The sequence below is a fragment of the Geotrypetes seraphini genome, chromosome 12 (genome assembly GCF_902459505.1).
Source record: "Geotrypetes seraphini chromosome 12, aGeoSer1.1, whole genome shotgun sequence".
NCBI classification, from domain to species: domain Eukaryota; kingdom Metazoa; phylum Chordata; class Amphibia; order Gymnophiona; family Dermophiidae; genus Geotrypetes; species Geotrypetes seraphini.
This window is the reverse complement of record NC_047095.1, coordinates 15,519,848-15,542,456: the sequence shown is the minus strand read 5'-3', so window position 1 is coordinate 15,542,456 and position 22,609 is coordinate 15,519,848. Positions and strand designations below refer to the sequence as shown.

Below are 22,609 nucleotides of genomic sequence, written 5' to 3'. Positions count from 1 at the left end.
GCTCTGTTTGGGGCTCTTTCCTCTTCTCCATATATACCCACTTTCTCAGTACACTGATCTCCTCCCATGATTTTCAATATCACCTCTATGCTGATGACTCCCAGATCTACTTCTCCACATTAGATATCTCTACAAGAATTCAGGCCTGTCCGACATTGCCACTTGGATGTCTCGCCATCATCTCAAACTGAATATGGCTAAAACTGAACTCTTTATCTTTCCACATAAACTCACCTCCCCCCTTTCACCATTCTCTATTTCTGTGGATAGCACTCTCCTCCTCTCTGTCTCATCAGCTCGCAACCTTGGGGTGATCTTTGACTCATCTCTCTCCTTCTCTGCTCAGATCCAACAAACTGCTAAAACCTGTCAATTCCTCCTCTATAATATTACCAAAATCGGACCTCTCCTCTCCGAACACTACCAAAACCCTGATCCATGCACTCATCATCTCACGCTTAGATTACTACAATGTACTTCTCTCAGGTCTCCCATACATTCGTCTCTCACTCCTTCAATCCGTTCAAAATGCTGCTGCACAACTCATATTTCTTGAGAGCCGCCATACGCACATTACCTCTCTCCTTGTCACTTCAGTGGCTCCCCATCCATTTCTGAATACAGTTCAAATTTCTCTTCCTGACTTACAAATGCATTCACTCTGTAGCCCATCAATATCTCTCCTCACTTATCTCCCCTATGCTCCCCCCATGAACTCTGTCCCTCTTATCTGTCCCTCTTACCCTTCACCTCCACTGCCAACTCCAGACTCCGTCCTTTCTTTCTTGCCGCGCCGTATGCCTGGAACAGGCTGCCAGAATCAATTCATCATGCTCCGTCTCTAGCAGTATTCAAATCCAAGCTAAAAGCCCACTTTTTTGAAGCTGCTTTCAACTCTTAACTCCCGTTCACTGTCAGATACCTATACAAGTTTCAAGTTTATTGAGATTTTGATTTAAATGCAATATCAAGTATTTTCAATGCATATAACAATAATAATTTGAGGGGACAAATAATATACATAATAATATACATATAATTTTATCCATAGTTACATTCAAGATACATAAAGAATTAGAGGTTAAATTACATTTGATTTAAAATAAACAATTAAAATAGAATAGCAATTAGGGAAGAACAATTTTTATGAAGACTTAGTCTAAGAGTAATTGTATCATACCCATTGTATCATTCCTTCTACCAGATTCTCCCCAACCCTGAGATGTCCTGTCCTGTGTGTCTGTTCAGATTAGATTGTAAGCTCTTCTGAGCAGGGACCGTCTATTGAATGTTAAATGTACACCTTTCAGCACTATAGAAATGATAAATAGTAGTAGTAGTATTTGGAGACAGTGCCTCCAAGAAAAAAAAGTCAGGCATGGGACAAGGTTAGGGAAATGAAGTTAGGTGCTCAGTACTGATTTCCTACACATCTGCGGAATCTACATTTCACTAAGGGACCCTTTTATTACAGCTTAGCACATGCTAACAGACCACATGGCCCACAGGTACATATAAAGTAGGACACTTGGCCTTTAACGCTCGCTAAACTTTAGCTAAAGGACCTCTAAGTGCACTGCCCTGATCACTGAAATAAGAATGGAGTTGTTAGCTGGCCTATATTAGGTACCTAAAGTTAGATAGATGCTTAGTTTAGACCCATAACTTAGGAACCTAAATTCAGGCAGTCGGTGATCTTTGAACATCACAAGTAGCTCACTATTTTGTTGAAATAAATTCCTCTCCTGCTCCCTCTCAGTGCACTTTTATCCTTTTTATAATTCATAAATCCAAATTCTTTTCCGTCTTCCACATCATCCTTGTAAGATGAAGGAGGGAAAAATATCCTAACGTTTTAGTTGTAAAAGTTTCTTTGAGTGCTATTTCTTCAGATCACTGAAAAAACTTTGTGAAAGTTATGTAAACTTCTCACCATCTGCCCAAAACTTAGACAAATTGATCCCAATCACTACTTCCTACTACCTGCCCTGATCTCTGAAATACTTGAGTATGTTTTTTGTGAATCATTGTTACAACACACAGTTTTTGATAGTATGCAAGCTTCCTTTACCTTGTACTGTGTGCAGGAATCATTTTTCCATATTGCTGTGTTTTTAGGAAATGATGTGATGTTGACATATGAGGAATGGAACAGAAAAATTCAGAATAACTTTGAAAGGCTCTTCCATGTCTCAGAGGACCTGAAAGATCCCAATGAGAAACATCCAGATTTAGTCCATAAACGTGGTATCTATAAGGACAGCTACGGAGCATCCAGTCCATGGTGTGACTACCAGCTCCGGCCAAATTTCACTGTAGCAATGGTTTTGGTAAGCTATGTATTAAAATATGTGGGGGGTTTTTTATGTCCACCTGTCAATGTTTTCTCCTTGATTCAACTTAATGTTTTCATAGGAACTTATATTTTAAAATAATCATAATCAAGTGTGTACAAGAATATGCATGCTATTGATTAACTGCCATTGATTGCAGTTAAATGACAAGCCGAAATCATAAATGTTTGTTAGGAACCAGAGAACTTCAGACTTAGAGGGGTTCATTGTTTTCTTCTGGATTTCAGATCTTAAGGTATCTGAGAGAGAGAACTATTGAGCTGGGATGTAAAAGTCTTATCCCAAGTATAGTAAGCAATTATTAGCTGAATAACATCAGTGTAAATGTAAGAGGTAACACCTAAGTCCTGGTTAAGAGTTGCTGTGAAATGATGAAGATGTTAAAGAGGTAAGGATTGATCCTTGTGGCACCCGGCAAGAGAGAGACATAATTGGAGGAGAAGAATTATCTTTTATGACACAAAAAGAAGTATATATTGTGACTTCAAAAAAGCGGAACTTGAAATAATTGTGATATCAGTTTAATGCAGTGGCCCACAGACTGGTGTTGTGTAGGTGTTGAAGAAAGGGGAAAGGGTTTGGGACTTTGTATACCGCCTTTTTGTAGTTAAACAACCACGCGCAAAGTGGTTTACATACAGGTACTTCAAGCATTTTCTCTAGCTGTCCCAGTGGGCTCACGAGTATAATCCACCACATCAAATGCAGAGCTAAGATCTAGCGTAACAAGGAGATCATCAACTCTACCATTGAGGTAATAGATGTCATTTTAACATGGGTAGAAATGCTGTTTGGGTTCAGTGATGGGTCAAAAAAGCCCTTCTGCCTGAGTTGAAATGTAATGTTGGAAGACTTGTTTTCTCTGTGAATTTAGCCAAGAACAGGAAGTTGCCAGTGGGATGAAAACTGGAGTGGCCTAGTGATTAGAGTAGGTGCCTCAGCACTCTGAGGTTGTGAGTTCAATTCCCACTGACATTCCCACTCTGGGCAAGTCACTTAACACTTCTTTGCTCCAGGTACATAATAGGTATCTGTCTAAAATACTACATAGAAACTACATAGAAAAAAGCGGTATAGAAGTCCCATTCTCTTTACATCTTGACTCAATTTCTTGAAATGAGGATGATTGACAAAGTGTTTCCAGTGTAGAGCCAAAACTCCTAGTCAAGGCTCATATTAATAAGATCTAGAAAGACCAGGGGCAGGGCAGACCAGCAATCCTTCAAAAGCCAAGAGGGAGTGAACGAGAAGATTTTACAACACTGACATTTTAAGTCATTCTGTTTGAGGAATGGTGGCACTTCCTGGAAGGAACACAGTGCCTTCTAACAGTATTTGCAGATGATATTCAGTCTATGCTAGGCTAAGTGAGCATTATTCTTCACCAAGGTTAATTTTATTATTGCATTATCACCCATGTTCCGGGAATGACAAAGCACATGATTTCTCCAGGAGCTTTGCAATAGGTCCTTCAGAGATATGTATTAGGATCATACCCAAGACTCAGATTGTGGCCATGTTGATTGTTTCTCAATAATGGGCCCAAAAATGTGGAATTTGCTTCCTGGTTATCTGCGCTATTTTAACTCTTTTCAGCAAGTTAAAAGGCAGATGAAGACTCATTTGTTTGTAGAGACCTTCACTTAAGGATTTGAGATATGAGAGAATAATCTTAGGATGGCTGTGTTTGAGAAATAAGGGGCTCCTTTTATCAAACTGCAGTAAAGCTTTTTACCGTGGGAACAGTGAGGCAAATGCTCTGATGCTCATTCAGTTCCTATGAATATTGAAGCATTTACCTTGCCGGTCCACGGTAAAAATCTCTACCGCAGTTTGAAAAAAGTAGCTCAATATTTGTACTTTTTGTATGTAATATATGTATTGTGAGTTTTAAATTGTAAGCCGCTTAGTTGTAAGCAGATTATAAATGTATCCTATATAATAAAACCTTACCGGCGCATGCGCTGTTAAAACAGCGTGATCCCTGGCCGTTTTCCATTTTAGAACCCGGCGGCAGGGAACATTCTGCCCATTCTCCTCCTGCCCTCACTCACCAACCAGAAGTGCAGGCAAGCTCTCTCCCTGCCAGTGTCCTCGGCAGGGAACACACCTCCTGCCCTCGCTCACCACCGCCGCCACTGACCCTCCTCTTCAGAGCAACCTGCGATCATAGCCGGCTTTAAAGAACCTCGCAGGCCGCTCTCCAACCTCAGTAGCACGTTCCCTTTGACACACGGGATCGTGTCAGAGGGAACGTGCTACCGAGTTGGAGAGCGGCCTGCGAGGTTCGCTAAAGCCGGCCACCACGATCGCAGGCTGCTTGGAAGAGGAGCAGGCCAGAAGACGCCGGGATGGAGGGAGGTAAGAAGGGGATCAATACAGGGGGCAAGGGGGAGAGGGAAAGGGGCTGCTTTGGGGGGAGGGGTGTGCTGGGGGGAGACAGAAGGGGCCATGGAGAGATAGGGAGAGGGAAAGGGGGCTGCTTTGGGGGGAGGGGTGTGCTTGGGGCAAACAGCTTTGCTCTGGGGGGGAAGACAGAAGAGGGCCATGGAGAGACAGTTAGGGAGAGAGAAAGGGGACTGCTTTAGGGGGAGGTGTGTGCTGGGGGCAGACAGCTTTGCTCAGGAGGGGGGAGAAAGACAGAAAGACACAGACAGCGGCCAAGGAGAGAGAGAGAAAGAAACACAGACAGACAGACATCTATTCTAGCACCCTTTAATGTAACGGGCTTAAAGACTAGTAAAATAAATAAATAACTTACTTTCAAATTACTCATAGATCTATGCACACTAAACCTTTATCGTTTTTGCCCAGTACCCTGTGTCGAGCAGTACTATCTGAGATACTTGGTAGTAAACAAGCAGAGCATCTGGGATTCTATAAAAAGTATACATCTATTAAATCATTCTGTCTGGTAGCCATCTGTTCAAAGGGATATCAAGAATTACGTAGTCTTCTGCATCATCATTGCACAAGACAAAACTTGCCCAAATAAAAGGTGAACTCCAGACTCTGCCTCTACTCCTCTATCCATGGTCCGACATTGCTGTGGATTTTATCTTGAGCCTATCCCCATCTAAAGGAAATAATGCTATCTGGGTAGTAATAGTCAGGTTTAGCAAGATATCATGCATTGCTCTTAACACACATTTATTTAATACACATTGGGGCTCATTTTCAAAACATATAAACGGGGGGGGGGGGCGTGGCTTAGCGCGCACACAAAATGGTCGTGTGATCGCAGCGCTCCTCTTACCTGGGCAACCGTTGAATAAATAAAGATTTCCTTTTAAACTGTTTTCGGCTGAAAACATCGGAGAGGACAGCGGGAGCATGGCGAGCACCCGACAGAGTAAGAGTGAAACCGGAGGGGCTGTGAAAAGGCAGAAGCAGGATCAAATTACCCCGAGTAAGGTTCCGCTTCCTGCTGATGTATCAGAGGAGTTAAGCAAAGCTGAAGTTATGGGGGAACTGAGGCAAATCAAACAAATGCTGACAGAGACTGTGAGTAATATGGCAGAACTGAAGGAAGAAATCCTGAATATACACAGACAAATGGAAGTAGCTAATAAAAGAACAACAGAGTTAGAAGTTAAAATGGAGAGCTTAGAATGTGAAGGAAAAAGATGCAAAAATGACAGTTTGGAAATAATTCAATTGAAAAATCAGCTGGAAGATTACGAAAACCGTGGAAGAAGAAAGAATATAAAACTTTTTGGAATACAGGAAAATTTGGAAGGGAAAAATGCAATACAGTTTTTAGAAAATTTAATTCCTAGATTATTGCAGTTGGATTTGAAACAGCCTTTGGAAATAGAACGGGCACACAGGATTTCAATAAAGCGTCTGGAAAATCAAGGGAGACCAAGACCATTAATATTCAAGATGTTAAGATACCAGCAAGCAATAGAAATTTTAAATGCTGCCAAAAAAGATAAAAACTTAAACTATAAAGGATCCAAAATATGTTTTTTACCAGACTTTGCTAAAAATACAGCAAATATTAGGAAGAAATTCCTTGATCTGAGATCTCAATTAAAGGAAAAAGGATATAAGTATGGGTTATATTACCAGCAAAAATGAGGGTATCTTGTGGGGATAAATCTTTGTATTTTGTTGATCCGGAAAAACTAAAGACCTTTCTTTCAAAATCAGAACCTATGTCATTTTAGCACAATGGGTGTTGAAATGAAGGGATAAATACTAAGACTGGATTGGTGGATATTGAACAAAAAATTAAATATAAAGAACTATGGGACTTTTGTTTGTTGGAAAAAGAAGAATATGCAACAAAGAACAGGAAATAAAAATGAACAAGTGAAAAAGAAAATAAAAGAATGTAAAAAAGAAAGTAGAAAGAAGGATAGACTGGAAAGACATTAAAGTGAAGTTATTAGACTGAACTTTTAGGAGACTGAAAGATGGATGGTTGGAGTAAAGAATGAACAAGAAGGATTAAAGGACTGGACAAATTAACACAAAAGGAAAAGTGAAGACTGAATAGGAAAATAAATAGATGTGAAGAAGAAGAAAGCAGGACTGATAGACTAAAAGGATATTATAAAAAAAAAAAATGAATGAATGACAATTGGCAGTCAAAGTCTTTAAGAGTGGATGGATGGAGATAAGAAATAAATATGAAAGTTCAGTTTATTTAATAAGTTAGAAAAGGAGAAAGTAAAGAATGAAAGGACAATAAGGAAAAGATTGCAGAATGGACTAATGATAGAAAGGACAAGTTATATGATATTTAAATGCAAGTAAAGGAAAAGAAAATGAATAATATAAAAGAAAGATACATAAGAATTTATTGGTAGCTGAAGGAATGTAAAGATTGATGTTGTGATAATATAGTTTTAAAAAGATTGGATTTAATTTGGAGAAGAGGAAATATAAAAAGGGGAAAAAAAATTATTTTGAAAATGAAATACAAATGTTTAAATACAAATAGGGGATAAAAACTTATAAAATTGAAGTTGTTGTTTTTTTTAACAGAAATATATGAAGAGATGGATATTTGTTGTTGGATATTTAAAGGAGGATAGGAAAAGATGGATTAGATAATATAAGATATAGGAAAATGATACTTTTTATTAAATATATGACTATGATAGAATTTTCTTGAATGAAATAAAATGTTGGGGGAATGAATTAGAGATTGGTGAAATGATAAAAATGCATTAATGGAATGTTAGGAAATAAATATGGTTATGTGACTAAAGGTTAAATAATAGATAGAGAAATTAATTACTTTAAAATGGAAAAAAAGAAAAAAGGTTTTATGATTAGAAGAGAGATATAATTAGATATATTGTGGAGAGGTAGTGAGTTTGTCTCAATAAAGGATAAAGGGGTTATTAATAAATATTGGTTGCCTGGGGGTGAGGGGGGAAGTTGGGATTACTGTCCAATGTGTGTCCTTAAGCAGTCATTATATTGGGGGGGAGGGGTGGGAAGAAGGTGGGTATTAAAGATATTACTAAGATGATTAAGGAAAAGATTAATAAGGGATTGGGTAATTTGGAGGTAAGAATGTGTGCCATGGGGAGAAGTTTTTTAGATCTTAGTTATGGAAGAAGGGAAGAGGAAGATTATGATAAGGAATATAAAATATATTATGTCTTTTAAGATATTTTCTATTAATGTCAATGGCCTGAATCATGTAATCAAAAGGAAAAAGGTATTATCATTTTTAAAGAAGCAAAACGCGGATGTTTATTGTCTGCAGGAGACCCATCTTAATATAAAGGAATCACATAAACTAACGGGTGGGTGGGTGAAAGAATGTTTTTTTGCTCCAGCAGAGGGTAAAAAAGCAGGAGTAGCAGTTCTTATAAATAAAAAGTGTATGGCCAATTTTAAGATAGTAAATTCGGACCCACATGGAAGATGGCTACATGTTGATATAAGTATGGGAAATAATGCCCTGACGTTGTTCAATATATATGCCCCTAATTCGAATCAATCAGAATTCTTTAAAAAATTGCAGAGTATGTTGTTACCACTGGCTGCTTCTAATTTAGTGGTGGCTGGAGATTTTAATGCTGTAATGGATCCATTAATGGATAAAAAAACAGGTAAAAGTATAAAATCTTTAGGTTTAGATAATTTGGTTCAATCATGTGATTTGAAGGATATATGGCGTATTCTTCATTTTAATGATCAGGAATTTTCATATTGTTCACAGGTTCATAAATCATTTTCAAGAATAGATTATATTTTTATTTCATCACATAAGGTGCAGCAAGTGATTAAGGCTTCCATTGATCCCATTATTATTTCGGATCATGCTTCCAAGCAGACTTCCTAGGGCATCAAGCCGCATTGTGGTATAAATTAATATCTGGATATTTGAATAAAAAACCAAAAAATGGTCTAAGAGACATTTGGAGCATTGAGATTAAGCATCAAATTACTGCATCTCAATGGCCACTAATTTGGTCTTGGAGAATGAGATGTACAGTGTCAGCATCTATGAGACAAACTTGGCTCTTTTTATTACATAGAGCTTTTTGGACCCCTACACGTTTGCAAAAATTAGATAGTTCTAAGTCCAATAAATGCTGGCACTGTAATCTGGAACCTGGGACGTTGGATCATTTACTGTATCATTGTCCCTACATTAAAAGTTTTTGGAATGCAATTTGGCCCAAATTAATAAATTGATGGAAAATCATGTAGCAATATCATATGATACAGTGTTATTTGGAATGATGATGAGAAAAAAAAGTCAAATTTCACCAGAAAATAACAAGCTTTTTACTAGTCATGACAGGGGTTGCCATTCAGCATATAACCAATAACTGGAAGAATCATAGTAACCTTAATTATACATTTTGGTGGAATACAATTTGTCATATATTCAAAATGGAAAGAGTAATAGCAATACAAAGAGGGACATATCCTAAATTTATAAAAAATATGGGGGCCATTGACAAAGGATTGTACTGAATGAATAGTAGGATTTATCTTCTTCTTTTCTTCTTTTTCTTGTCTTCTTTATGGCACACATGGAGGGGGGTAGTGAAAATAATTTTACATAACATGTTATAATATGGTATACAATATGTATAAGGTGATTGGAAAGTACTTGAAGGGTGGGGGGTGGGAGAGGGGATAAAAAAAATTTGTTCAGAATATTATGTAATAGATATAAAAGTGATATTGTGTATTCATTAGTTGTAACTCAATATTTTGTACACTTCATGTAAAATATGAAAATGAATAAAGAATTATAAAAAACAAAACATATAAATCAGTATAAAGTGGCACTTGAATGGTTAAATTGCCATTTTCGAAAACTATTGTCTAGACCAGGGGTGTCCAATGTTGGTCCTCGAGGGCCGCAATCCAGTCGGGTTTTCAGGATTTCCCCAATGAATATGCATTGAAAGCAGTGCATGCAAATAGATCTCATGCATATTCATTGGGGAAATCCCGAAAACCCGACTGGACTGCGGCCCTCGAGGACCGACATTGGACACCCCTGGTCTAGACCATTTTCTATGCTGCTCATCTGCTATTCACCATTCCAAGGGGGCATGTTAGAGGCGGGATTAGAGCAAGCTTAGAACCTGGACATTTTGCAGCGATAATCGAGCGTTATGCAAAACGTCCAGGGCAGAAATTGAATGTTTGGGGCTAGACCTGTTTTGAAAATGAAGTGCCCAAACTGACCAGATGACTACTGGAGAATTGTAAGCATGCTCCCCCACACTCCCCCCAGTTGGGCACTGACCCTTTCCCACCTCCCAAAGATGTGAAAGAAATAGTATATACCTGCCTGTATGACAGCTGCAGATGTTATAGCCAGTCCTATTAGAGCAGCATTCAGGTGTCTGGAGTAGCCTGGTAGATCAGTGGGTTCCAAGAGGGGGACCCAGGCCCATTTCCCACTCTTAACTAGTAAACTTGTGATGGAAACTGTGAACCCATCAAAACCCACCAAATCTCTGTTATACTGACATATAGGTGACATCTGCAGCCATAAGGGCTTTTGGAGTGGTAGATGGATGGGTCCAGTAGATTTTGGGCGAATTTTGGAGGACTCCCCAAATAATGTAATTGGGGTCCAGATAGCTTGTTTTATACGTTTTTCATTAGTGCATTTTATCTTTTTCAACCATTTTCAAAAACCAAAATTGACAAAGGGTAAACACGTCCAGAAAGGTCATTTTTTAAAATTTTTTTTAAGATAGACGTTTTGCGGTCTCAAAAATGACCATTTTCTCTACCTGATTTTTTGACATACTTCACAAAATGTCTAAAGTCGGACTTAGACATCATATCGAAAATGCTCCTCATTATCTACCATAGATCCCATTTTTGTCGATGGGACCTATTTACTAATAAGTGTTACCATAGTAGCATAGTGGATAACTACAGATAAAGACCTGAACAGTCCATCCAGTCTGCTCAACAAGATAAACTCATCTCATGTGTTGCAATATAATGTATATATTCTCGAATGTGATCTGTCCTTGCCATTTTCAGGACACAGATCATTAGAAGTCATTATTGGGGTTATCTAAGCATTGCTAAATTTTGTCTTGCTTCCTTCTGTTTCCATATGGGAATCCTTTGCATTTATCCCACACTCTTGAATTCTGCAACCATTTTTGTCTCTACCACCTCCTACAGGAGAGCATTTCAGTCATCCACCGCTCTCTCCATGAAAAAGTACTTCCTGTCATTGCTCCTAAGTCAAACCCCTGCATCCGCAATTCATGTTCTCTAGTTCTACTATGTTTCCTTTCCTGGAAGAGGAAGTGGTGGAACTAGAGTACATGTCAGTGTGTGCTAATGCTGTTAAAGCACTTTAGTAAATCTTCCTTGTAGTAATCTAAGGAGAATTTGATGTTTGATGATTTAGTTACATATATTAATTACAACTATAAGCATGCTATGGTTGACATGACAAAAAAAAAGTTAATCACTTCTAAAATACTATTGTTCTAGGCTCCTGAGCTGTTCACTCCTCAGAAAGCCTGGAAAGCACTGGAGATAGCAGAGAAAAAGCTACTTGGTCCACTAGGAATGAAAACTTTAGACCCAGAGTATGTATAACACTTTAATCTCCCAGTTTTCATTTAGGGCAAGATTCTATAAAAGGTGCCTGAAGTTAGGAGTCTAAATCGCCAGTTTGGTTCCTAACTTAATTGCCAAAGCAACCTTAATAGTTTCAATTATGAGCTTAAACAAGGTCATAATTGAGGGAAAAAAACATTTTTTCATTGGCCAATAGGCGCTTACCTGATTCTTTAAAAAAAAAAAAGTAGGCATCTTTATCGTGGAGTAGAAACAGACATAGGCGCTGCTAGGCATGATTCTCCAAAGAATTTAGGTGCCTGTAATGTAGGCCAGTAAAACCCTGGCGTACATTACTTATGCCTAAGGTTTTTGTTGGGTGTGATTCTGTAAAATGGCACCTAAGCATGATTGACACACAACCAGTGCCATTTTTCTAAGCGCCAACAAATTTAGGTGCTTTTTTATAAAATCCAGCCCTTACCCCCTCTTCTACAAAGCCACGCAGTAACGGCCCCAAAGCCCATAGAGATTTAAAGGGCTTCAGGGCTGTTGCCGCACAGCAGACGCTAGCGCAGCTTTGTAGAAGAGGGGGGTTAGTCTGTTACTGAAACTTCTTCCCCATTCTTTGGGGAGTCTTATAACTGTGCGCATTGTTTTCTCTGTTTTTCACTGTCGTGGGTATCCATTGTTTAGCACTTCGATATCTGTAGTCTGAAATCCCCACATAGACTTGGCAGTGCCAAATGTGACACATCTATATGGCAAGAGGGTCGGCATCCATTCTCAACATGCTTTTCCTGAATGATTGCTTCCACTGGACATCTCCATGCAGGCACATATTTTAGAAAAGGATCTACATTGCCAGACCCTTTTCTAAGATACTTGTGAAATTGTAGATGCCATAACCTGGTTATCTCAAATCCAGTTTGTGCATCCTTTCTAAAATGTTGCTCCATGTATTGAATGTATATTGATACGTATTGTAAAATATAGTTACTAACAGGGATTCATTCAGGCCACGTACATAAACAAAGTTGACATAACGTAACAAAAAAGTATTAAATCGGAGAAAAATAAACCTCAATTGTGAGAGGTTGGGACTACACAAGTACCCAGCCCTCAACACATCATCACGGGTTTATAAAAAAACTCCGCATACATAGAAATAAATTGGGCTTCCATTCATATCAAGTTACATTTTTTTCAAGAACTTTTTTTGTAGCTATAAACACCCAATTCTATGTGTTATATATGTCAATAATTCGTGACCCGAACCCCTAGTTTGACTATAGAAGCAATGAAGGCTACAGCTCCGTTTCAGTTATGTAAGTCGTTTTGGAGGTACAGAGTATAACAATCACAGTTAAGGAAAAAGTACACTCATCTGAACGTATGACATTTCAACAAGGGCTTTCAACTCGTAGTCCCCACAACACATAGAATTGGGTGTTTATAGCTACAAAAAAAGTTCTTGAAAAAAATGTAACTTGATATGAATGGAAGCCCGATTTATTTCTATGTATGCGGAGTTTTTTTATAAACCCGTGATGATGTGTTGAGGGCTGGGTACTTGTGTAGTCCCAACCTCTCACAATTGAGGTTTATTTTTCTCCGATTTAATACTTTTTTGTTACGTTATGTCAACTTTGTTTATGTACGTGGCCTGAATGAATCCCTGTTAGTAACTATATTTTACAATACGTATCAATATACATTTATTAGTCATTACGATTGTATCCCAGAAATTTGTTAGTTGTACAGCTCCATGTATTGAGCAATCCTTTTCCAAATCCATTCTGAATTTGGAACATCCAAACTTGGATATCTCTTTTCTGACTTAGACACCCTATACAGAATTTAGTTTTTAGTATATCAAATATAATAGGCTATAATTTAATTATTTTAAATACTTTCATTTAAACATATTTCACTATTACATATTTTTATAAAATACCTAATTCTGTATTTTATTTTTATTTATTTTTTTACAGTGATATGGTATACTGTGGGATTTATGACAATGCGTTGGATAATGACAACTATAATCTTGCCAAAGGTTTTAATTATCATCAGGGGCCTGTAAGATATTCATGTTTCTTTTTTTATACATTCATCTGAATGTTTTATAAATTCAGATGAATGTTTATACATTCATCTGAATGTTTAATATTTGCTAATTCTTTTTATTATCTTTTTGTTGTATTTTGTATAAAGGAATGGCTGTGGCCTATTGGGTATTTCTTGCGTGCGAAGCTGTATTTCTCTAGGTTAATAGATCCAGAGACATCTCTGAAGACTGTGTATTTGGTTAAAAATGTTCTTTCCCGTCATTATGTTCATCTGGAGAGGTAGGTCTTCAAGCACTTATACTAAAAAAAAATTTCATTTCTTCAACCATTTTTCTTAAAAACCCAAGAGTATGTGATGAAAAATGGTAGATCTGGATTTTAGGCATAATTATCTTTCCAACAGAAACCTCAAGAATTACAGTTCATGTATAGTGGTTAATTCCCTGCTTAAGAAGACTTGTACCCTATGAGATTCATAATTGAAATGGAAATACGTCTAAAAACCCGCCTCAATCGGCACTTGGACGATCAAAAAGACAGGTCTTCCAAGTGCTGATATTCAAAATGGGTTGTAGACATAGCTAAAAGCAGCTTAGGCCTTTTCACTGCCGCTGTACACCCAGAGTGAAAAGGGATGTTTTTGAAGGAGTGGTTAGGGCGGGAGATAGGCGGAATGTGGGCTGACCTAGATTTTGTCATCCTGCAGCGATAATCAAAAGCTTTAATGAGACTGCCTAGACAGAACGTATACATTGTGACTTAGGTGATGTAAAAACAGGTATAAGTGCCCAGAAGGTATCCAAAGTGACCAGATAACCACTGCAGGGACAGAGTACAGACCCCCAAACACTCCCTCAGTGATCACTGACCCCCCCTCCCCCCCTCAATCCCCCAGCCATAAAAATCAGAATAAAAAAATATATACCTGCCTCCAGAACATTAGCACTTGGCATAGGAAAGCCTAGTAGAGCTGCACAGAGGTGGCTTAAGTAGTCTGAGGGTTGGGCTAGTGAACCATAGAGAGGAGGACCCAGTCCCATAAGCCATTCTAACCACTGCATAAAGGTAGCAGAATTGTGAAACACTGGCCACCGTTGGTGTACCGATCGTGGAGATAAGTTTAACTTCCTTACCTATCTTAACTATTGCTCCGCACAGAGCCTATAAATATTTCAAAGGGGGGGGGGATTTATGCCAATGAGGTTTGTGCCCGACCACCTTAAGCCACTTCTGTGGGGTGGGAGGGGGTGTTTCTGAGGCCTTTTCCTCCTTTGAATTTATTTTTTGGCCTGCGTTTGTGTTGTTTTCATCTTGCACTGCTTATGTGAATGTGTTATATATTATACTTTTTTGAAGTAACACCCATCTGATTTCCTTTACAAAGGGCTACACATTATTGTGCTTTACTAATATGGCGTTATCTCGTTCTCATTTTATAGATCTTCCTGGAAAGGACTTCCAGAGCTGACCAACGAGAATGGACAGTACTGTTCTTTCAGCTGTGAAACCCAGGCCTGGTCCATTTCAGTTATCCTGGAGATTCTTCATGATTTATGAATGATGATGTTCAGTTATTTGATTGTTACATAGAAGTTGCTGTCTTCCGAACAAATGAAAAAGATGCAGTTAAACACGTGTCTTCTATCCTGATGTTTTTTGCACAGTTTCTGCCTCATTTCAATTTTAGGGATTTGATGAGATAAGGTTAATGTAGAATTCAGAGTGCAGTGACCATCTCTATGAAGAACTTGTACAGAAGGACCCAGAAAAATGGGTTTTGATTTTGATGTGGGGGAGCAGTTGTTTTTGTTGTTGGTTGTTTGTTTTGTTTGGTTTTTATTTATCAGGAATTTTAAATTTGTCCTAATTTGTTTACAAACTATTGCTGAGAATCTGCCCCCCAGTACTATAGAGCAATTGTATTAACCCCAGAAGTGTTTTGCCTTTGAAATTTTTTATTTTTAATTTTTTTTTTTGGGTGGGTAGAAGGCCAAAGGCATAATAACTGCACTTTATTAACACCATATTTTATGCAGCAGTAATGCATACAGAATGTTTGAGTGGTTTATCAGAAGCAGTCTCAGTTTTGATTTTTGCAGAATTTTAACTGAAAAACCACATTGCGTGGCAAAAGCAATATTCTGGATAAAGTTGTGCAATTGCACAATTTGCACATTAATTCAGGGTCATATTGATTTTATCAATGCCGTTAATACAGTCAAGTATGGGGTGTTGATGTGTAAACCTTTATTTTCTCAGTTTTTGGTCCTGCATATTTATTTTCCTCTTAGGATATTGAGGTCCTTTTACTAAGATGTGCTAAATGCTGACACAAATTATATTCCTATGGGTGTCTTGGCATTTAGCATACACTAATTATTAGTGTGCGCTAAATCGGTTAGTGCACCTTAGTGAAAGGACCCCCTATGATTTTTAATTTAATACTACAAATTACCTTGGAAATGAGAGAGACCCTTTAGAATACAGATACACATCAGGATATGAATTCTACCAGTAACCATTTATTTAAGCTTTGACACCGACTACTGAATACCTCGCTAGTAGCAGATAAAGTAAACCTTTGCATAACTGTAATAGCTAACGTACATGCACTGATTTATAAGAACTGTGTGCCCTAGGGATACCTGGCTCCAGCTGCCGTGTGTATGAGGTACTGCTATGTCACAAGTATTCCTGTTCACAGAAACTTAAAGTGTGTTCATGTGTTATCCGTCTGCATCCTTTTAATAACTTTCACGTGCTAAATCAAAAATCATTGATGAGAACAAATTAAAGAACCTCCCCTCCATATATCCCATGGTTCATATCAGTAATGCATGCTGTTAATTACATGAAGGAGGTTGTCGCAGGTTCTAGGTCTGTGCTTTCAGTGCATCTGCTGGATGTAGAAAGTCTGTTGTCATTCTTCATATCATGTGTCTCCATTGCAGGAAATAAATGACATCAGTCAAGAAAGGTAGTCTCTTGTTATTATTGCCCACTTAATATGAATTAGGGGGGGCTCCTTGTGTATTATAGCGCAGTAACACAGCTTTGTAAATAGGTTAATCAGGCCAAACATAGGTTAAAATTAATGAGCTGCCTCAGGTGCAAATGCATACAAAGCAGCTTATTAATATGGATATCCAGTAAGTATATGTCCAGCACAAGTGTTTAACTGTCTCCTAGATGCTTTTGGCTCACTGACCTAAGCACTGATGCTCCACAGAAAGAAAAAGGGGCCAGTGGAGGTGGAGAAATTTTCCCCCCAAGTAAGATGAGTATTGAGGGGGCTACTTGTCAGTACATGGCCCCCAAATGCAACATTTTTTTTTAAAAAAGCCCCTTTATCTGGACCCAGAGTTAGTACTACTCCCTCCCTAGCCATAAAAATAGTAGCAGTTGGTGCCTGTGGTAAGCCCTTCTTCCCTGTTTTTTCTGGCCCCACCCCAAAAACCAAGGACTGCTCTCCCCCTGCCCCTGACAGTCTCCCAGAGTTATCCTTACATTCCCTTGGGCGCAGGAATAGGAGAAATTCACAGTTTGTCCTGCCTTGGTGGCACCATTCTTCAAAATAGCACCACTTGACCCCTAGCAGTACATTAGTGAGTGGTATTTTTATGGTAAAGTAGCTAGGCCTTTCATATCTCATTACTGTGGCCAGGAACATGCTTGTCTGAGGGAGTCATTGTTCCACATGTGGCATGGCACATGACGGGAGGGGGCAGAAGCTTCAGGCTTCACCCCTTCTCATGCCTCTGGGGGAATTGGAGCCCATATGGAATGTTTCTTGGGACAGAAAATGAAGTTTTATATCCCTGGCAAAGCGCAAACCCAAGCAAGCACCACAGGAGGTCCTGCTAGGTCCCTCTGGGCAGTACTTCGCTCCAAAAGCTTTTTTAAGTTACAGAAGCTGGCTGACACCGCGGGGGTTTTGGCTAGAGTGGTGCCTGGGCTTCTTCCCTCAAAGGGTGCAGAATCCCTTAGTCTAAGCTATGCTCAGGTGTTGGGGGCCCAGGCAGTGCAGAATTTGGGCAAAGATGGTTTTGAGCATCTCAGCTTGGTGGGCTAGACCATGATCAGATGGCATCCATGGACCTTGGAGAAGACCTGAAAGTACGCAGGGTGTCCATGCTGCAGGGAATCATTACAGGATCCCTCCAGGAATTAAAGCTGGAGCTACCCCCAGACCTCTGCCATGCCGTGCTCGCTCATGAGCAACACAAAGGCGCAGGTGACATGTTTTCCCTCACATCCATACATTATCAGGGAGGTCCCTGAGGATATGACAAAACTCTATCCAATGGATGACGAGTCCACCAGCTATTTAATATGCCAAATGTGGATTTCCCAGTAGCACAAGTTGCTAAACGTACCTCCCTTCCAAGTGAAGGTGGAGTGGTTCTGAAGGACTCCCAGGACCGCAGACTGGACTTTGTCATTAAGAGATAATTTGACGCCGCAGCGCTAGGCCTAAAAGCGGCAGCAGTGGCATCATTTGTCGCCCAAGCATGCTATTCAAAGCCAGGCAGGAGACCTGGATGACAGCAGTGACCCCCCCAGTTCCTTCTGGTGGGGGGTTGATTGCATAGTGGATGTGCTGTTTGAGGGTTTGAGTAAGGTCTCAGCATGCACCATCTCCACCTGCAGAATGCTCTGGATCAGGCAATGGGTGGAAGATTCATCCTTTAAGGTGACGTTGAGCAAACTGCCCTTTAACCCTTTCAGGACCATAAGGATCGTAGGCCAATTTTTGTGGTTTTGACGACATTTTTATGGTAAAAAGGGCTTGCAGATGCCAAAAAATTGATTTTTTTTGTGAAATATCATTATTTTTATTTAAAAAAATCACACTTCTGGCTTATGGACAGTGTGGCAAGTGAATCTTCTCGTCAATCTAGCAACGACGCTAATGAATGAATGTCGGAACCAGTTTGTTTACATAAAGGCAGTATCATATGGAATCCGTACATATCAAATTTAGAACTGTAGACTATCCCAATCAAAATTTATAGGATTTTAAAGTTATGGGACAAATATGTCCCTTGGTCCTGAAAGGGTTAAAGAAAGGTTTTGATGAACTGATGGGCCAGTGTGGTAGATCATAAGCCAAAGTCCTTACCAGACAGCAGACCGTGGGCCCCACAAGAGTCCAGTCGGGGAAATGTTTGTGCTCAAGACAGTACTCGGGAGGAGTGGCAGCTTCCCAGAGACCATTCCAAGGCCCGAGACAGAGGTTCGGGCATGTCAGGCATTCAGATTCTGCTCCACTGGAGCTCCCCAAAAGCAGTAATAATGCCAGGCCTGTGCTGCCCCCCCACCCCCTCTCTCAGGTGGGAGGGAAGGCTGGTGGAGCTTTTGCGTGCATGAATGCGGATCGCTTCACACCACTGGGTACTGGACATCATTCAAGAAGGGTAAAAGCTAGAATTCTTTTAACCCCTCCGGATCTCTTTGTAAATTCTTCTGCAGGAAAGCTGGACAAAGTAGCCAGAGTTCTGGCAACAGTACAGGGGCTTGGACATCTAGGAGCCATGGAGGCCGTACCGGAATGTGAATGAGACATGGGCAGATATACTTTATACTTTATACAGTATACTTTATCATGTCCGAAAGAGATTCGGACAACTAGAGACCAATCCTGGATCTGAAGTAAGTCAATGCAGCCCTCAAGATCCCCTGTTTCTGCATGGAAACAGTCCAGTCAGTCATTGCATCAATAGTATTGGGGGAATTCCTTGCCTCCCTAGATCTGATGAAGATTTATCTGCATAATCCTATCTTCGCAGATCACAGAAAGTTCTTGAGGTTCCACGTACTAGAACATCATCTCCAGTTCTCTGCTCTTCCGTTTGGACTATCTACAGCACCACACACCTTCACCAAGATAATGGTTGTGATAGCGGCACATCTCCACAAAGCGGGGATACATGTGCACTCTTACCTGGATGATTGAATAATAAGGGCACTGTCCGGGGCAGAGGGAAAAGCATCAGTGGCCAAAGTGGTCCAGCTTCTGCAGAGCCTAGGCTGGGTGATAAACTTCAGAAAGAATCACTTGGCTCCAACACAGACCTTGGAATACCTGGGAATTCTTTTCAATACAGATCAGAACAGGGTCTTTCTTCCAGAGTGTGCAGAGCATCAGATTCTGGCGATAGAGGACAGGCCAGCTCTGACAGCATGGCATTATCTTCAGTTGCTGGGGTTCATGGTGGTAATGATAAATCTAATACTCTGGGTGAGAGTGCATTTACGTCCACTACCGGAGATGCTGCTCTCCTGGTGGTCTCCATAGTCAAAAGCGCTGGACTTAGTGCTGTCTTGGACAAACAAAGCTCTACACAGCCTGAACTGGTGGCTGAAGCCAAGGTCTCTATCTTGTGAAATTCTTCTGCAGATATCCACATGAGAGATCTTAACAACAGATGCCAGCTTCTGTGGCTGGGGAGCCCATTACCAGAGGGGTTGATTAATCAACCACTTGGAGCCGAGTGTGATCAAGTTAGCCCTTTGGGCATTAGAGAGCATCTTGGAGGGCAAGGCAGTCTGTGTGTTCTTGGACAATACCACAGTTGTAGCCTATATCAACCAGCAGGGAGGCACCAGGTGTGTACCGTTGAGATTAGAGACTCAAATGCTATTCCAATGGGCTGAGGTGGGCTGAGGCCCATCTATTCGTTCTCTCAGTGGCACATATAGCAGCAGTGGACAATTTGCAAGCAGATTTCCTGAGTCATCAGACACGGTATCCAGGAGAGTAGTCTCTGTCTCAGGAGGTCTTCTATAACATTGTACAGCACTGGGGGCAACTAACATTCAATCTCATGGCATCATCCAACAACAAGAAGGCCGCTCGGTTCTACAGTTAAAGATATGAGCCAGGAAGCGACAGACTGGATGCTCTGCTCCAACCCTGGCCTCCAACAGAGCTTCTGTATGTGTTTCCCCCATTGCCAATGATAGGAACAGTCCTACGAAAGGTAAGAACCCACAAGGAGTAAGTAATTTTGGTTGCCCTGGGCTGACCAAGGTAGCCACGGTATAAAGACCTGGTGCATCTATAGAGGGGCAAGGGATTCAGGCTTCCCTGTCACCTTGGACTCCTTTTGCAAGGCCCAATTGCCCTGGAGGATCCACACCACTTTGGTCTTGTGGCTTGGCTCTTGATCGTGAAGCCTTAGTATGCATAGTCTATTCAGGCTTGATGATAACTACCCTGTGACCATTTCAAGATAAATTCTTCTGGCAATTTCTTTGGCATAAATTGGGAATGGAAACAGTCTCCTGTGGCAGTAAAGGCACACTCCACCTTAGGATAACATCATCCTGGGCACCGGGGAGGGAAAGGCCCGCCATTTTGGATGGACGGGCCTACGAGTGGGAAGGACTGAACCTCCCTCCTGCTCCAACTTCTCAGAAAAAGTTTGAGGGTTGGGTTTTGGAGGACCTCTGGTGGCAGGAGGGAGTGGGCATCCCTCCTGCCTTTTTGGGGGGGAAGGGGGAGGGTAGAGGATGTTTTGGGGCCTGGAATGGGATGGGCCTTTGGTGGTAGGAGCGAGTGGACATCTCTCCTGCCATGGGGCCCCCACCTGGATGGTTGGCATGGCATGGTAGGAGGGAATGGGCATCTTTCTTGCCATTTTTGTCTTGTGCGGAGGAGGGAGAGGGAATGGCCCTCCTTCCTGATGATTTTCGCTAGGGCAGGTGCATTCATCGGGGGTTGTAGAGGGCCGTCATCAGCGTCGGGGGGGGGGCTTTTTTTGCTTTTTTTTTATGGGGCAGATATTGTGTGTGTGTGTGTGTGTGTGTAACACGCACAGAATCTGTGCCCATGAAAAAAAAAAGTTTCCTGGCATGAACAGCTGAGTGGCAGACTTTCCCCTGCCTCTCAGCTGTTCAGGTTTACCCTACCGGCTCTGTGCATGTGTGAGAGTTGCTCTCACAGCAATCAATCAGACGGCAGTGTCAAGGATTACAACAAACATTCGCATGAATCATTTGCACACAGACTTTTTAGTGCATCAATAGCTCTTTCTGAATCGGCCCAAAAAAACAGATCGGAGCAGACCCACACGGTCTTACCGATCCTCTTGGTACATCTAGGCCTAGGTTCTTACCTTTGCTAATCTTTCTTGTAAACAGGAATTTCAGCCTTGATGCTTGCCCTGCTTTCTGTCTGGGACATGTCTTGTTTACTTCCACTATCCCTTACGGTCAGGGAGGAGAAGAATTTATTACAGTAGCATAAAATATGCAAATTGAGTAACTTTCAAATTGCTGGTGCAGGTTGCACACAAGTTTCATTTTACCTAATTATGTGTTGCAAAATCTTTAAATGCTGTTTTTGTTGAGCAAAACGGACAAGTGTTTTCTTGGGTAGAATACCCACATCCTTTCTCTCTCTTTCTGTACCCACTCTAGGGCTAACTCACTGCTTTGATACAAACTGAAGAAATCTAGCACAGCCCAGAGCGAGAGGATGAGGAGCTGAAGAGTATGTAAATTAGACTCTACACACTTCGCAGTAAAGGAGGGTACAAGCCCGTTGGTCAAGACTGATATTCCTGTTTACAAGAAAGAAGATTAGCAAAGGTAGGAACCTAATCTTCCATTACTATAATGTATGCCACTTTGATCTCACTACAAAAGGTTTGCAGCAGCTCCAGTTGATTCAGAAAGACACAACTGGACTGACACAAGACTGTAAGCACTATCACACCATTTCTACAAAAACTTCACTGGCTACTGGTGCGATATGTTTTCAATGCTGCTGCTCGACTGTACACGTGTTTTGTGTTTCCAGCGTCTTTTAAGCATAAGTGTCCCCTGAAGAATGTGTTTTCGTACACTCTGAAACAGGGATCTTTGTTGGGTCTACCGTTTCAAATAAAGACTTTATCATTTGGTTGAAAATGTCTTTTTTGTTTGACTATACTCTAAGGCGAGGTGTTCTGTCTTTGCTTGCTAAATTTAAAACACTATCTTCAAGGCTATTAAAGGAAAAGGACTTGAGTACTAGAAGAACAGAATCTCCCTCTATGCTAAGAACCATTACGAACCATACCCTCTCCAAAGAAAATCAGATGACAACCACCAGCGAATCTTCTCCGTAGCCCCCCTCGCTACTCTGGCTTCACCTAACAAAATTCTCTC

The 22,609-nt window shown here is 40.5% G+C and overlaps 1 protein-coding gene across 6 annotated transcripts in view; it reads left to right on the top strand.

The window, feature by feature from the left end:
- AGL (amylo-alpha-1, 6-glucosidase, 4-alpha-glucanotransferase) overlaps positions 1–16,423 on the top strand; it is a 161,033-nt gene extending 144,610 nt beyond the window's left edge. For all 6 annotated transcript variants that reach the window (XM_033916342.1, XM_033916343.1, XM_033916340.1 and 3 more), the window contains exons 30-34: positions 2,119–2,330; positions 11,313–11,410; positions 13,376–13,463; positions 13,599–13,732; positions 14,893–16,423. In XM_033916342.1, coding sequence (XP_033772233.1) covers positions 2,119–2,330; positions 11,313–11,410; positions 13,376–13,463; positions 13,599–13,732; positions 14,893–15,010 — 650 coding nt within the window. In that variant the 3' untranslated portion in view covers positions 15,011–16,423. The remainder of the gene's footprint in view (positions 1–2,118; positions 2,331–11,312; positions 11,411–13,375; positions 13,464–13,598; positions 13,733–14,892) is intronic.
- The last annotated feature ends 6,186 nt before the right edge of the window (positions 16,424–22,609 follow it).